This window comes from Clarias gariepinus, chromosome 26 (genome assembly GCF_024256425.1).
Source record: "Clarias gariepinus isolate MV-2021 ecotype Netherlands chromosome 26, CGAR_prim_01v2, whole genome shotgun sequence".
Classification (NCBI taxonomy): domain Eukaryota; kingdom Metazoa; phylum Chordata; class Actinopteri; order Siluriformes; family Clariidae; genus Clarias; species Clarias gariepinus.
In genome coordinates, this window is record NC_071125.1 from 10,491,835 (window position 1) to 10,509,492 (window position 17,658).

General features: G+C 40.8%; 1 protein-coding gene across 1 annotated transcript in view; it reads right to left on the reverse strand.

Annotated features, from left to right (window-relative positions):
• rpgrip1 (RPGR interacting protein 1) overlaps positions 1–12,970 on the reverse strand; it is a 28,642-nt gene extending 15,672 nt beyond the window's left edge. Inside the window, exons 1-12 of the mRNA XM_053487398.1 lie at positions 12,967–12,970; positions 12,743–12,848; positions 10,748–10,885; positions 10,029–10,134; positions 9,798–9,821; positions 5,772–5,918; positions 5,561–5,634; positions 5,184–5,377; positions 4,991–5,097; positions 4,561–4,740; positions 4,355–4,472; positions 3,762–4,271 (exon numbers count right to left, since the gene is read on the reverse strand). Coding sequence (XP_053343373.1) covers positions 3,762–4,271; positions 4,355–4,472; positions 4,561–4,740; positions 4,991–5,097; positions 5,184–5,377; positions 5,561–5,634; positions 5,772–5,918; positions 9,798–9,821; positions 10,029–10,134; positions 10,748–10,885; positions 12,743–12,848; positions 12,967–12,970 — 1,708 coding nt within the window. The remainder of the gene's footprint in view (positions 1–3,761; positions 4,272–4,354; positions 4,473–4,560; positions 4,741–4,990; positions 5,098–5,183; positions 5,378–5,560; positions 5,635–5,771; positions 5,919–9,797; positions 9,822–10,028; positions 10,135–10,747; positions 10,886–12,742; positions 12,849–12,966) is intronic.
• Between the last annotated feature and the right edge of the window lie 4,688 nt (positions 12,971–17,658).

Genomic DNA, 17,658 nt, shown 5'->3' on the forward strand with positions numbered 1-17,658 from the left:
ATATTAAGGGTGATCCATGTACAGTAGGCACATGCCCCCCAGACAATCCAATAAAAAACAATGTTTTTTCAGAGATAAAAAACGGTTGCATTTTGAAGAGCAAATTAATCCAGCTAAGGATATTCCAGAAAGTTGTTACAATGAGTGAAGTATTAAATTATTAATTATATAGTATATAACTATATATATTGTGGCGTGGGCGGGGTTTTGATTGGCTACCATCATGCTTTGCGGGAGGGATTGTTTTGTGTTCACCCTGTTGGGAAAAGGTGTTTGGGTTAGTGGCTTCGGCCAGGGGTGAGTATGTGTGTTTGAGGTGTGTTTTAAGGAGGTTTAATGTGCCATTTTTGTGATTTCGTGCGAATACCGATAATAAACTACTCCCAGCCATTGCATTGGACAGCAAGGAAGCTCACCCGTCTCTCCAAGTGCCTGCTTAGTGGTGAAAAACGCTACATTTGGTGTCAGAAGTGGGATGGACAGAAGCGGGCTGGAGCACACCCCGGAGGAAATCCGGAGGATTCAGATAGGCCGCCGAGTAGCAGAGCGGCTGAGGAGGAAGAAAACCCTCCCTGACGGGGCCAGCGCGAGCAAAGAGCGGCGACCGGAGCGGAGCGGCGCGCTTCAGGTTCTGGCGCTGGATTTTGGAGGGGATTCCAGTGACGCAGCGCATGAGCAAGCTACGTGCGCCACCAGCCGGCGAGGCGACATGCAGCTGCCGACGCCGTGAAGTCCCTTTTGCACGAGTTCGCGGATATTTTCGCGGTAGACAAGCGAGTGCACTCATACCAACTTGGTGCAGCACACAATCGATACGGGTAACGCAGCTCCTGTGCGGCTACATCCGAGACGCCTCCCATTAGCTAAATGGGCTATCGCCGAGCAGAAGTTGCGTGAGATGGCCGACTCGGGCGTCATAGAGCCAGCGTCTGGACTGTGGTCTTCGCCGGTTGTGCTTGTGCGTAAGAAGGACGAATCGTGCCGGTTTTGTGTGGATTACCGGCGGTTAAACGAGGTAACGCGCAAAGATTCTTATCCGTTACCGCGAATAGATGATGCGCTTGAACACGTTGCGGGCTCGGCCTGGTTTAGCTCGCTGGATTTGCGTAGCGGGTATTGGCAAGTAGAACTCGCCCCGGAAGCACGTCCTAAAACTGCGTTCTCGATCGGGCAAGGGCTATGGCAATTTCGGCGCATGCCATTTGGCCTATGTAACGCTCCAGCTACGTTCGAACGCTTGATGGAGAAAGTATTGGCAGATATTCCTCGTAACCGGTGTGTCGTTTACTTAGACGATTTACTGGTGCACGGTAAGGAATTTGACGTCGCGCTAGCTAACCTACGGCAGGTATTTTTAGCCATCAGGCGGGCGAACTTGCGGCTCAATCCCAAAAAGTGTCAGCTGTTGCGGCAAGAGACCGTATTTTTGGGACACGTGATTAGCGCCCAAGGGATTGCCACCGATCCGGCCAAAATTGCTGCGGTACAGAATTGGCCTGAACCGTTAAATGTGTCGCAGCTACGCACCTTTCTCGGGTTAGCCTCGTACTATCGCCGGTTCGTAAAGGATTTTGCCACGATCGCCAGCCCGCTGCACGGGCTCACAAGAAAGAACCAGCCGTTTCGCTGGGACTGGGTGCACGCGCGAGCGTTCACCCAGTTACGGGAAGCTCTGGTCACGTCGCCCGTTCTTGAATATCCTGACGCGTCTCGTATGTTTATCCTCGACACGGACGCAAGCGATGTAGGGCTGGGGGCCGTCCTGTCTCAGGTTTCCGAGGGCAAAGAGCGTGCTATTGCCTACTTCAGCCGCGTGTTGTCTGGACCGGAGAGGAACTACTGCGTCACGTGGTGCGAGCTGCTAGCGGTCGTCGCGGCTCTAAAACATTTTAGGCCTTATTTTTAAGGGCAGTCTTTCTTGCTGCGGACCGATCACGCTTCGTTAGTGTGGCTGCTTAGTTTTAAAGAGCCTGAAGGGCAGTTAGCGCGCTGGCTCGAGCGGTTGCAGGATTACGATTTTATCATTCAGCACCGAGCGGGAAAACTGCATGCTAATGCCGATGCTTTATCCCGCCGGCCGTGCAGCAACGAGCGTTGTCGGTACTGCGAGAGGGTGGAAGCGCGCGCGGGTGATTGCGACGTTGAGCACTCTCCGAACCCCGTGAGTCAGAACATTCTCCCTGCGCAGTCCTCTGGAGCCCCTGTCGGTAACCAACCGTCCGAGCCGGCGTGTAGCTGAGTTACTGTGGTGCCTAAACCGTCGCCTATAGTCATTGCACCTGTGCCACAGCTGGACTGTGAACAGCTAATCGCCGAGCAGGAGAAGGATCCGGCGCTGCAGCAGGTACTAGGTTGGGTTAAAGCGGGCGGGGAGCCGGATTATACTGCGGTCGCCCACCTGGGCCTAGAGGTAAAAGCTCTCCACAGTTTGACAGACTATCGTTGCTCAAAGACAAACTGTTCCGCGTCCACGAGTTGGCGCGTAGACACTTGGCCGACGCTGGTGTTAAGCAGCGGCGCGTGTATGACACCCACAGCCGGGGACGAGACTTTGCTACTGGGGAGCAGGTTTGGGTGTATTCCCCCGGAAGGAAAAGGGGGCTTTCGCCTAAGCTTATGTCTCACTGGGTGGGGCCCTGCACGGTACTGGCCCAGCTCTCCGATGTAGTCTACCAAGTGCGGTTGACGCGGCGGTCGCGAGTGGTCGTGCTCCACCGGGTTCACAACGCCAGCGCCGACCACTGGCACGCCTCCTAGACTGAGTTCGCCATGATGACCGGGGACGGTCACAGCTCGGGTGGGGGCAGTGTGGCGTGGGCGGGGTTTTGATTGGCTACCATCATGCTTTGCGGGAGGGATTGTTTTGTGTTCACCCTGTTGGGAAAAGGTGTTTGGGTTAGTGGCTTCGGCCAGGGGTGAGTGGTGTGTTTGAGGTGTGTTTTAAGGAGGTTTAATGTGCCATTTATGTGATTTCGTGCGAATTTCGATAATAAACTACTCCCAGCCATTGCATTGGGCAGCAAGGAAGCTCACCCGTCTCTCCAAGTGCCTGCTTAGTGGTGAAAAACGCTACAATATATATATATATATATATATATATATATATATATATAGTATTATTCTGATAATATAAACACAATATTATTTTACTTTTCAGATTTTATTTTGCCTCATTTTGGCTAGCTTCTGACAGCTTGCGTTTCAATGTCACTTATATATATTCCAGTTCAATTTAATTATTCGTATACTGCGTTAAGTAAAAGTTTGCGAATCCAAGGAAACCTTTGTAAATCCTTGACTAATCGTTGGACAAGCTACTGTGTTAGCTGATATTTTGTTTGATCTATGGCACAACCCAAAAGCTAATGATGTATCCTAGAAATGAGATGTTAGTGACATGTTACTCTCATTTTCCCAGCTTTACATAAAGTTGATTTGCTAGGAGCCTGGACACAGCTGACTGGGGTATCGTAAGTTTGATAGGTAATCAAGAGTAAGTTAATGTATGGAATCAGATATTTCTCTGATATATATATATATATATAAATATATATATATATATATATATATATATTTTTTTTTTACACAACCACTGTGGTTAGTGTTGCAGCACTGAAGTCGTTTATTCTTCAGTTTAGTACCAGAATGATAAGTGTTAGTGGGGGATGGACTACTACAGTAGATCACTAGAACTAGGAAACCTTTCTTTTTCAAAATTGGGGTTTTATTAGGTACAGTAACATACAGTACATTGTTCTTACCTGTAATGTTGACTCTCCCATTTACTTTTTCTTCTTTGTGCCTTAGTGTTTGTATTAGAGGGATTCTCGCACTTCCATGGGTTTTGAATTGCACTCCTCCTAATGCCTGATGTACTTCAACATGTGCACACACCCCTTGACCCACAAGCTCGGTGAATCTTTGGTGGGTGAGTACATGGCAGAATGTGAAGCCATATTTTGGCTGTGTACCTGAAACCAGTGGGGTTGATTGCATTTCAAAGTCCAGGAGTGTGTAGGTACAAAATGTTACCAATTCATGAGGACCACTGGTATTGACACCTGTCTGCTGTCTTAAAAGTCTTAATCCCACAGGGGTAAACGTGGCTCCAACGAGGTTGAGTTCAAGCAAACTTCCATCCTGGAGCTGATTTAATATGGTCTTACCATTTGTCATCCGGACTAACTCCTGATCCACAACTGTTCTTGGGTATTGCTGTGGTATATTTTGGTTGTAGTTTCTGCGACAGTAAGTTAAGTCTTTTAGCTGAGCTGGGATAATAAACAGAGAACATAATATTAGTTATAGACCAAAATTACATTTTATTTACTATTCAGTAATTCCAAGGTCCTACCTTTTAAACTGTTGATTTGAAGATCCCTATTTTTTAACAGTTTGTCTTTTTCAGTAACTTCACATCTTTTCCATTCTCTTTCCCTTTCTGCTTTCTCCTTCTCTGCCTTCATGTCTGCCTGGCAATGTGAAAGTATTTGTCATTTTAAATGCTGTGGTAAAAATGCAGTAGCGTGTGTAATGATCTATTTTCTACAATGTAGTTACCTGCAGGTCACTATTAAGCCTATGTTGCATCACCAACAATTCCCGAGTTTTCTGCAGCTCTAGTATGGTTTCAGCATGAGAGGCCTGCAGAGCAGCCAGCTCTTGTGATGAGTCCTTGTCCTTCTCATTGTTCACTAGGCCCATAAGGCTTTCACAGCTCTCGTGATGCAGTCGAAAAGCCTAAGAAGAAGAGGTGAAGAAAAACAGACACAGAGGCAGGAACAAACGTAAAAAAGAGTTTTTGTTTAAATTCTGTCATACTTTTACCTATCTAGCGTAAGCAAACCGACCTTAATAAGCATTAGAACTTCACTAAGGTCTTCCATATCCATATAAAAATCCTTTGACAGGAGTAAGCACAAAAAGGTAAAATAATTACTTTGTACCATTGTTTTAAAATAATAAAACACTTAAAGTCGATCATTTTTACTTTTGATACTCGGTTTAGTTTTTCTTGTAGAGATGTAACCCTCTGTCTGTACTGTTGCACTTCTTGCTTCAGCAGGTCATGATTTTCTTTCAGGGAAGTGGTCATGGCTAAATGAGAAAACATTCAACAAGTTATGTTCACAACCTATTCATACAGTATACTTATGCCATAAGCCATAATCTTACATGCTTACCCCTTTCTTGTGCTCTTTCCATTTGACTCCTTTCATAGTCTTGCACTACCCTCTCTTTTTCTTGCTCTACCTTTTCTCTCTCTCTTTTTTGATCCTCCAGCTTCTTCTCCAGTGCCGACATCCCAGCTCTGCAATCCTTCACTTCCTCTCTCTCACTCTCTTTTTCACTCTCATGTTCATTATGGTTCAGTGTGCTGTGATAATAATAAATAAATATTTTATAATGATTACTTCTAATTTGAACTTCAATAGCCAGACTACATTTAAAAATAGCCAATGCAAAATACAGAAACATTAATACTGATATAATAGAACATGCAAGATAGGGAAAAAGCACTAGATTCTTTGGATACGTTCTGTAATCAAATAAAAATCACCTAAGTAGTAAAGCATTATAGCCCTTCTTCAGAAGATTCCTCTCCCCTTCAATGTCTGAGACCCTCTCCTGAAGCTAAAAAGAGATTACAATAATGGTTAGAGGATGATCTATCACAATATTATTACATTTAAATGAATATTATTTGTAAGAGTGTATTATGTTTATATGATGTAGTCCTGAATTCACTAATATGAATAAGACTTCAGTACCTCTGCTATGCTGTGCAGTGAGATAGTGGCAGTATAAAGCTCGCCTTCTAGCAACAGCGTCTTCTGCTTTTCTTGTTTCAGTTGCTCAATTAACTGCCCCACCTTCCCCAGCAAGGTCCCCTGGTTCTCTTGCAGTGATCTCTGGGCCTGTGGTACAAAAAAATATATATATAAACTGCAGAACAAATACATGTACTGGTAAGATGAACAGTTTTGTTTCATTTTTTGTGAACTGCTGAAAATTTCTCCTAAATTCAGTATGATGACAACATCACAACACACCAAAAAAAACCCAACATTATGCAGTATTTGGAGAGCTTTAATAACTCAAATAAAATAAAATGCTAATAATTTGTAAACAAACTGGAAAACTCCAGGAACTCCCATATGCAAAGCTCTCTTAAGGTCCCACCACAGCATTTCAGTTGGCTAGGCCATTCCAAAAACCTTGATTATTTTATTTTTCAGCCATTTTAATAATGTTGTATTTGCCTATTACTACGACCCACTATCCGCTGCTGATTTTTATTATGTTTTTACACAAAAACACATATAGTAGAACCTCGGATTGCGAGTAACGTGGTGTGCGAGCGTTCCGCAAGACAAGCAAAGATTTTTAATTTTATTAACAACTCTTGGTTAACAAGTACAGAGTATCATGTATCACGTATGCGCTTCTTGTTTTGATGCCAAGTGTCACATGATCACAACTGAGCCAATGGTTTTTCTCGCTCTTGTACTGCAGAATTGTGGGTAATCGTCTCCCCTGCTCGGTCTTAGTGCTCTCACTGGTATAATCAACATCCGTAAAAAAAAAAAAAAAATTATTTTGTATTTGTATGTGTGTGTGTACAGCGTGCGTGTACTGTTTATTATAATACACGTGTGTACGTGTGTGTAAAGCTAAAGAAAGTCTCATTAGAGAGGTTAAAGATGTATTTTTTATCCATCTGTATTAGCCTGTCCTTATGTGTGTGTGCGCGTCATTGGACCTTCACACACACACACACACACACACACACACACACACACACACACACACACACACACACACACACATTTTCTCTCTCTAATAGAAGCACTGCTCTGTCGTGATTTTTTTCAAAGGTAAAGTGCAGGTTAATTTGTTTTATTTATACTTTACAGCAGTAATTCCATTGGTTTGCGCTCATGTAAGTTTTATCAGTGATGTAATTTTTTCCGATAAAACAGACTTTGTGTGTGTGTGTGTGTGTGTGTGTGTGTGAAACTTTAATAAGAGGAGATGAGGGGTTACCATGTAAGATGAGATGAGGGAGAGGGCTGATTTCTCCTCTCCTATTTTTTTAGCTTCACACACATACACAAACACACACAACCACACAGCACCTGCGCGCATAAAAGGAAACACTTATCTGCCTGTTTCCATTATTTGTTATAGGTAAATTTGCTTTGGTTTACAAGTATTTTGAAATACGAGCCTGCTTCCGGAGCAAATTATGTCTGTAATCCAAGGTTCCACTGTACTGTAGAAATAAAACGGGGGATACTTAATTTTGAACATGACTAATATACTATGTATGTTGGAAAACTTGACACCTTTTATTTTCATTTTTTTTGCCATATCTCCTGAGTTGGAATCCCAAACAAGATTCTGAGTAACCAGTCTACTACTTTTATATCATGCTCATTCTGCAATCACTAAACTTTTGGAGATTACTAAATTTGCATCAGCATTTTTTATCAAACTAATGTTATGTCCAAATAGACCTTCTAATTTTTTGAAGAATCCACCGACCCAGGGACGGTCCCAGGTGATCCAGCTTGGTGGTTGAATGGAGGGTACAGGGTACATACTAGACTGGAGATAATAAATAGCATTTTAACATAATTTTCCCTGTCTGATGTCCAGCTGGCACAGAGCTGCTGTACGTGTAGGAGTTGAGTGACATCATTGGTAGAATGCTGGGATGGCATATGGACTGATTTTCAGAGGTGTTAAAATCTTCTTTTAGAAGCATTTAATTGAGGCAGGATTGGATTTCTTCAGGTCAGAAATGATAACAGAAGGTTTAAAGCAAGTGGGAAGTTCCAACAGTCCTAGGGAGATGTGGAATACTTCTATAAACACTGATTTTAGCTGATCAATGCAGGCTATAAAAAACACCTAAAATGCCATCTGGTCCTGCAGCTTTCCTGGTTTTCACTCTCATGTAGGCTGACGTCAAGTCATGATTAAAAAAAATTTCCATGTAGCTCAGATAAGACGAACAGTCTGTGTCTGTGTCCATCTTAGGTGTAATATAAACAGCACTGTCTATAATCAAGGTATATTTCCAAAGAAGGTAACAAGGGCAACATTTGATTGTCAGGAGCTCCAGGTTGGCATGTGAAAGTCCTTGCATTGTCACAACAGCTGCTCTTTACCATGGTGGTAATATGATCTAATTAGGGTGTTAGACTGGTAAAATAAAAATAAATTATTATGTTATGTTTTTTCCTCCGGGTACTTCCTCCCACAGTCCGAAGATATGCAGGTTAGGCTAATCGGCATTTTCCAAATTGCCCATAGTGTGTGCCCTGCGATGAATTGGCACCCTGTCCAGGGTGTACCCTGCCTCGCTCACCTTGGGATAGGCTCCAGGGCCCCGCAATCCTGAATACAGGATAAAGCGGTATAGACGATGAGTGAGAGGTTATGTTTTAGGCCCACTGCTATTCTCTTAATATGCTTCCTCTTGTTAATGCAATAATTCACATGTACAGTATTATTTTCCAGTGCTATGCTGATTGCACACAGTTATATGTTTTAGCAAATATATAACTGTTGAGAGACAACAGTTTACTGGATGCTTGAAGTTAATTACCTTCCTTTAACTCAATCCTGACAAGATAGAAGTACTGATACTAGGACCACATGCAGCTAGATGTGAGCTTAATGATCAGATAGTAACAAGATGGCCTTTCTGCTTCATTATGTTCAGCAGTTAAAAATAAATAAAATTGGTGTAATTTTTATTTCCAGTCTTTCATTTGATTCTCTCATATATAATATTACTTGTATAGTCTTACTACTTCTTAAAAATATTGCCAATTGATATACCATTGATATTATAAATGGTCTTTACAGTATGTACAGTATTTATGTCACAGTACTTGAGTAAAGTATTTTATGATCCACCACAACTACTTTGATTAAAAGGTACAGGCTGCTTTTTGCCTTCCAATTAATATTCAGGACAAAGACAAAGTGGACATAAATGGTCACCTCAATTGTTCTATAGTGTATGTGTCCGGTTTAAAAATAATTATTGTAAACAAGTCAATCACCTATATATCAAGTAAAATTACTGATTCATTGTATCATTTGTATAAATATATATATTTTTAATTATCATGAATAATAAAGCAATAGAGCTTTTCCCAAACCTGCTATACTGTAGGTGCAGTGGTCACTTGTTAACATGTGGAAATAAGTGTCAAGATGGTTTAATGTGTCTGAAACTTGGCTGTGAATATTAGATATTCCAGCTCTTAAGTGTATGTAAATGTATCTATATTAATATACTACCTCATATAACTCTTGACTTAATTGATATAAAAAAATATGATTTAATTGGAAAACTGGAATAAACTGTCTAGTTGAAACTACTTATTTTTATTCTGCTTCAACATTAGATGTTTCCTTCAGTGCTTTCTCTTGAGCTGTCTCTTAAATTGTTCAAACTATAAACTAACTTTTTCAAATATAATGCAAGTGCATTGGGAGTTCTGTTGTCTTTCTATCATGGTCAGCAATGACTTTCAGTAGGTTGTGCTGTACAGGAGTTTCTGTTGGATTGGACCACAGAATGGACTGGTATTGGACAAGATGGCTTTTAAATCCCACAGACATAAATGAGCCTTGGGTGCCAATGATCATGTAACCAATTTATTCTGATATGATTCATCTTCAGTTTCAAGGTGTATTTACAGTATATAATTCTAGAAAACATATGTAACAATAAAAAATGAATTCAAAATAGGAATAAGGAACTTAGAACTCACCTCTTCCAGCTGGGCCTCATAAGCCTGATAATATAGTGTGACAAAAAGTAGAAAGATTTTTATCTCAATGATCTCAATTTAACTCATGTTACTATATGATTATTTTTATAACATTTGTATTCAGATATGTTAGGGTCTTCAATTACATTTCTTTAGCCATACTTATAACAAACAAAGAAATTACTTGATTCAGAGTTTGTTTTAGATCTCATTACATTCTCCAAAACCCACCTCTTTTAAAACTGTATAATTATCCTTAATGACCAAATGAGCAGTCCTTTCATTGGACAGCTGTTTCTGCAGTCTGATCACATCTACATTACTTTTTATGGTAAGTCTGCAATCAGTGGATAGAAAATGAGTTACAAAGATGTGCACGTGGCCATGTACAAGTCTGTTTGTTTGGTCATTGTGTTTTGATGTCGTAAAAGCTTCTCCATTTTTGGTCAAACAGATGAGGAACTAGTCTTTTGAAGTTGTTACATTTATGGCCAATAATCTGTGCACAACTGATCATCACTTACTGTACATATGCAGGCCTTCCCCAAACTGGTGCCAGAAAATTGGAGGCAAAGTTGAATGTAATGTCTGTTCACGAGCCTCATGTGGAGGATGTTTGTCAGTTGGGAGTTTAAGAAATGGAGTAGCCTGAACCAAATCAACCCAAGCTAACTTTAACTCAAGTAAACATTTGTGGGATAAATTGCAATGTTTACTGTATCCCAGGCCTTCATGTCATTTACATATGCTAAATTGCTAAATATCCACAACCTTGCTTAAAAAACTAGTGCAATATACTGTAGCACAGGGTTCTATATCGGTAATAAGATGGGATGTTGAGCATGTATGAGCATGATTATAAACTTTAGACCATATAGTGCTAAACATTATGTATAGGACTGTAATATTCACTCATTATTTTCTTACATTTTAAGTAAGCATTTCATTACCTGAGTCCATCAACTTGCTGATTGTGCAAATCTTTTATAGGATATTCTAGTTCTTTCTCCTTTAGTTCAAAAGTTTCTCTTAGGGACTGAATTGCCAGCTCGAGTGCTCTTAACCTCAGTGGCTTTGGTTCTGTGAAACTAATAATGAAGAGCAGAACAGAGCTGTGGTCAGTAAGAGAAAGATAAAAGGCAGAGAACCAAAAACACAAAAGTAAGTTTAGCATTTACACAAGAATTTTGCAATTTAGAAAGAAAAATCTAAAAATCATCCTCTGAGGGTATTTAAATTTATACATAAGAAGACTAATTAATATAAACCTATCATGCTGTCTGCTCACTCATCTTGACATTTCCTTTCCCACGATGTCATGCTCCTCACCACGCGGTCACATGTTCCCACGCTGTCATGTCTCCCTACACGCCCCCAGCCCTGCCTGCACACTGGTTTCTCATCCCGCGCTGATTTTTTTCCACCTTATAAGGAAGCGCAGAGTGTTTCATTTCATGGTTTTCAATCTCGCTTTGGTTTCCTCGTTTTCCCGCTTTTCGTCTCACGATTTGGATTTGTCACTGCTTTTGAACTCTCGCTCTGCGTAATGTTCTTGCTTTTTACGCTCACAGGATAAGACAGGCCAAGGCAGTGCGTTAACCACCAGGAGGAAATCATCGACACAAGGCAAACCCCAGCCAATGTCACCACCCAGATGCAGCACCTCCAAGCACCTACAGCTCGGGTCACAAGCTCCGGACCCCTGCGAGAACTACGCCTACCAGCCCCTCCCACTTACGAAAGGAGAACCAACAACATGTAGGTCTTTTCTCTTACAATGCGCACAGATTTTCGAGATTCAAGCATCCACATTCTCGTCAGAATGTTCCCGGATGGCCTACGTGATTACGTTTCTTACCGGTAGAACCAAGGAGTGGAGCTTGGATTTCTGGCATGCTCAGTCCGTGCTACAAGAACCTCGAGGTCTTCTCCAAGGAGATGAAAAAGGGTTTTTGACCTTTTCACATGGGCCGGGAGGCCGGAAATAGGTTATTGTGACTTCATCAGGGATCCCGCTCTGCCTATGACTATGCCATCCATTCTCAGGATTCCACCCTCAGTCCAACGGAGGGACTCCACTGGCAGCCTCTCTCTGGTGCATGATCACTTGGAATGCTACCTCCTGGAGCAAGTTTCTTCCATGGGTTAAACTCCCTACCATCTGCCTCCACAGGGCTGCGCCCATTCCAGTGTTGCCTAGGCTACCAGCCTCCGTGCCTCCCAGCACAAGAAGCAGAAGTGGACGTCCCCTCAGTTCAACATTTTGTCTGCTGCTGCAAGCGAACATGGTAACAGGCGAGACGCACCCTGCTACAATCCTCTAATTCATACAAGAGACAGGCAGACCACCAGCGTATCAAGGCCGCGAAGTACCATGTAGGGGATAAAGCCATGCTCGATACCAGGGATATCCCCCTAAAAACACTGTCACGCAAAATATCACCTCCTTTCTTTGGCCTTTTCACTGTGACCAAGATTGTCAACCTGTGCGCCATCTGACTCCTGCTTCTCCTGCATAACTTGTTCTATGTGACGCATCCACCCCACCTTCCATGAGTCCCAGCTCCGACTTATTGTGAACTGCCTACCAAGCACAACCAACTTTTTTATACAAACATTAACACAACATTTGGGCTTTGCCAACTTTAAATATGGGCATTCTAATTTGAAATTATTAGATAATGTAATGACTAAGAAATCTCTAGTCATAATAATAATAAAACATTTCATGGGAGTGATCAAAATGAATAATTCAATTAATGATGAACATTGTAATGTAGTGATGGTGGCATTAGAGTCCACATTTTCATACACATATTTATGAAAAAATAACATTTTGGATAAAGTAAGTAGTACTTTTCATAATTAGGTATATTTGTATCGTTACAGAGATTTGTAAATATGTATCATCCATTAATCAACAAAAAAACAAACAACAAACTTACAATCTTTCAGTTAATCCTTTGTATTTATTCATGAAGCTGAGTGCGAAATGAGCTGGGACAGTTTGAGCTGTTTGTGTAACCTCTCCCTCTTGTTGTACACCCCATTCTAAAATACAGAAAAATTGAGACAGATAAACAATTAATTTAGTTCAACACTTTTCAGTACTGGACCTTTACTTGACGAATTTTGAATAATCTGACGTCTTTAAATTATAATTTAATACCCATACTTTAGGGGGTAACACGTTGGTGTATGTATGAATGTTTTTTTTAGAACAAAGTGCAATTTAATGGTGACACCCTGCAACAGGATGAATAGATTTGAATGGGCATGCATACTGTGGAATCTAGATACATCTTATCAGAAGTAAGGCCACTGGTATCTGACTAGTTGATCAGGGCAGAATGATGCTCTGGGTAGTGTTCTCCTGAGAGCCTTGGGTAATGGCATTTATGTCTAAAGTATGTAGACATAACAGTATTCAGCATAACAGTAGTGGCCTCTTTTAGCAGAATAAAGGGCCCTGTCGCACTGGTCTGGGGAACATGACAAAAAGTTTAAGGTGTTGACTTGGCCTCCAAGGTCCCAAAATCTCAGTATGATGACGTGTCTGTGATATGTGCTAGACAAACAATTCTGAACCATGTAGGCACACTTGCAGCTTACTGTATGAGCCTTAAAGGATCTACGGCCAACAGCTTGTTGCCAGATACCACAAAACATCATAGGAAGCCTTCTGGCGTCCATGCTTCTATAGATCATGATACCACATGGAGGTAGTTAATATGAGGCAGGTGGATTCAGTTTAATGCCTGATCATTGCAGATTACACCAGTCTATTTTTTTTAAATAAAAATATGATTTGTTTATATATATTTGGTGGATTATTACACTACTGCTGATTTATTTTGGTTTGGTTAGGCTCCTGAAACATACAGTATATCTTCAGTCATGGATGTTCAACATTAATATTGTACTGTATTTAGTGTCTACATACATACAGGTTGCATGTATTTTGGCTAGGGTTTTGTAATTTTCGAATTTTTCACACTTAAATTAATCAGATCATCAAATAAAATTTAATATTACACAAAGATAACCAGAGTAAATTTAAAATGCAGTTTTTAAATGATGATTTAATTTATTAAAGGGGTCATACAGCACTACATGCACTATTTTAAGCTGTTTGGGCTAAACTGTGTGTTAGGAGAGTGCGTACACAACCACTCTACGATGATAAAGAGCCGCCCAGTGGTTTTCTTTTCGTTTATTACAGTAACATCCCCCTTCTGAATTCAGGCCAATAGCAAAAGCCTTGCCTTGTGACGCCACACCACAAGAGGGCGTTCCTACACAAGTTGATTGACACTGGTGTTTTAGCAAAGACCCGCCCCGAGTGAGAAGACGCTGTCGGCCTTTATTTTCTCGCCGCTGGAGCAAAATGGCACCTAAGCAAATGTTGTGTACAGTTGTTGGGTGTAATAGCGAACACAGCAGTCGTCATTCACTACCTAGGGTTAGTGACCTAGGGTACCTACCTAGGGTTAGGTATCTGAGCCACTGAGGAGGCAGTAGCTGAATTTAGTTTTTAAAGCTAAAGTCCCTGCTGATTTACCTAAATGCGTTCATGTTTGCACTGCGTTCATGTTTGCACTACTCATTTTTCACCAGACTGCTTTATAAACGCGGGTCAATATAAAGCTGGTTTTACTAGGAAGCTGCTCCTAAAAAATGGATCTGTACTAACGCTTCGTGTTCCTGCTTCATCTTCACCAGGCTCAGTGAGTGTAATTTATTTTACTATGACTCTTTGGAGATCGCCTTTTCTAATAATCACGATGAATGCGGAGTGTAAGTTGACTTATACTCTAATAGAACATGGTTATGGCTTCTTCTCTATGTACATCCGTCTTTATATAATCCCTAATCGCCCGTTTATAATAAACAATGCATTGAGGTGATTGTCTAGTTGCAAACTGTGTACGTAGTCGGAAAACTATATTATGCCTACCTTTGTTACGTTAGATGGTTTATAACGATGTCTGTCGAAGATTAAGAAGTCATGTAAACACATCAGTAAACACATCGCGTCCGTATCTCTCTCAGTAAGTTTCTCCGCTTTTGTTGTTGTTGCTCGCGGCAGCGCAACAGCCCGTTAATTCATGCCCATGCAGTGATGAGAAAGACAAATCGAGTCGATCATGTCCATTCTTTTAATTTCAGCGTTGTCAGGCGATATTACAAACTTCCGCGAAGGTTCCATACTTAAATCAAACCAAAAACGACTGAAGAAAACAGACTCGGGCTCCATATTTCATAGTTTTCCAGTTTGGACTGCATTACCTACAAAGCACTGCGTTGTGGCAATGCTTTGTGGGTAATGCAGTCCAAAGCATTGCCCGCACTGGACTACACTTCCGTCGCTATACCCTACGTGTCACGCCCCACAGAACGGGGGGGGGCGGGCTCAGCAGAGGTCATGAGCATTTAAATTAGCATGTACTGAAACAGGTTGCTGAGAACAGAGCTAGTTTTTACCAGGTAAAAGTAGTGTTTTTTTACACAATCCTTTTGAATTTTTAATTAACGTATAATACAAACTTTTCATTAGGACCCTAAAGATCATATTAACACTTAATGAAAAATATAATGTGTAGGACCTTTAATGCAAAAAAGCTCTCCAAACCTGCCTGGCCCAATGTGAAAATGTAATGGCCTAATAACTGCTTGTGCCACCCTTGAGCCATTCACAAGTGGACTTGCTGGTGTGTTTTGGATAATTGTCTTGCTGTATAACACAAGTGCGCTTGAGCTCGAGGTCACAAACTGATGACTGGACATTCTCCTTTAGGATTTTTTTTTTTGAAGTACAGAATTTATGTGTAGCACAGAATTCATTATAGCAAAACCTTGTCAAAAAGATTTGCCCAAAAATCTTGGGGATAATCAAGATATTTTTTGCCAAGTATGAGACAAAATTTTCCCTTTTTTTTTTGTCCAGCAGTGGCTTTCACCTTGAAACTCTCCCATGGATGCCATTTTTGCCCAATTACTTTTTTATGGTTAAATCATGAACACTGACTTTAACTGAGGGAAATGAGGCCTGTAGTTATTTAGATGTTGTTTTTTTGTTCTTTTATAAGCTTCTGGATGAGTTGTTGTTGTGGCTCTTGGAGTAATTTTGGTAGGCTGGCCACTCCTAGGGAGGAGTCCATTTGTGGAAAATGGCTTTCCCCGTGGTTGGCTGGAGCCTCAAAGTCTTAGAAATGGCTTTCAGACTAACACGTCATATTTCTTCAGATTGCATCATGATTTGTTTCTTTTGAGTGAATTATTTAAGTGATTTCTTGATTCAACAGGTCTGGCATTAATCAGGCCTGGGTGTGGCAATTTGTCAAATAGGCCAGGGTAGCTTTAGACAGTTTTTTCCCCCTTGGAATTCAAATGAAATAATGATTTAAAAACAGCAATTTGCATTTACTCTTTGTGTGATATCAAAATTAGTTTTCCTGCACTCCTTCATTGAAATGAGCAACCCAAGTAATATCTTTACTATTTGCCTTACAAACTTTAAAACATTCTGTGGGTTGTTCATAAGGGCAGAAGCTGCATTCTGCTGCACAGTGTATCTAAACAGTACACTCCCTGCTCCCTGTTTAGGGATTGTCAGTTAGGGGAACTTCCCTTTGGCTTTGACAAATTCTTTCATTCAGAGCACCCTGCAACATTAACCTCGCAGTCATCACATCCTCCACACGTTACCCTGGTAATAGAAATAGGTCAGATTCTTGTTGCTGCTTATTACTCTCCCTGGCAGATATACAGCAACATTCTGCTACACTTAGCAAACTTAAAAAATGGTGTTTAATACCTGACGTACATTAGAGGTGGAGCACATTCCCATTACATTCAGAGCAAAGCTGTGTGGGGCTCAGTCATGAATCAGCATACTTTCTGTCATGAACCAGGCAGCAATTTACGATGGCTTCATCGGTAGTTAGTATATCTGGGTCTGCTGTTTATGCTGTTGATTTGTCCATTAAATTTACCTCTAGACTTGACTATAATTCTGTGTGACTTTGCGCCAAATTTGGGCTGGTCTACTCAATTATTACCAATTATCATCTTACTGAGTAAGAATCAGTGTTATCACTACATTATATCAACAGTAAAATATCAGAAGTCCAAAGTTTTTGATTACTGAAAGAAAAAAGAGTTTAAAACATAGAGCTCAGTTGCTGTTGTTAAATAAAGAAAATCTGCCATAACTACTTACCCATGCATGGGTTTTGGTGAGCTTGTCTGCTTAGAGCCAGGATCTGCTGTCTAGCCATGCCAAGTTTTTTCTGCAATAACTCCTTCTGGCCCACCAGAAGTGCTATACGATCCTTCAGTTCCTGAATAGTGTCTTCACCATTCTGCCCTTCAGCCAAGCCAGAATTTTTGTTCCTTAGCTTTGAGAATATAGTGGACAACCTCCAGAGAAAGAAATGGCAAATAACTGCTTGGCTCTATTGTGCATTTACAGTACGATTCTTCAAAAGTATGTTATTATTTGTGCGTGCATACTGTATGCAAGTCATACATTGCCTGCCCAAAAAATCTACACAACCTAATATTTTATAAAATCAACTTTAGCTCTAACTATGGCATACATTCCCATTCCATTGTTTCAACTTAATGCATTGTTACAACATTTATTTTTATAACTGCAAGAGAATTGTTGCCAGACATGACATATTCGTCACTGCAGTAATTATCCAATTAAAGTATTTGCTTATTACAATTCAAGTAACAACTTTTTTATGCTATTTATGTGACATTGGTGTTCAGGATAAGATATACCTTAAGATAAGATATACCTTTATTCGTCCCACAGCAATTTCAACAATGATGTTGTATATTCAGTATTTCA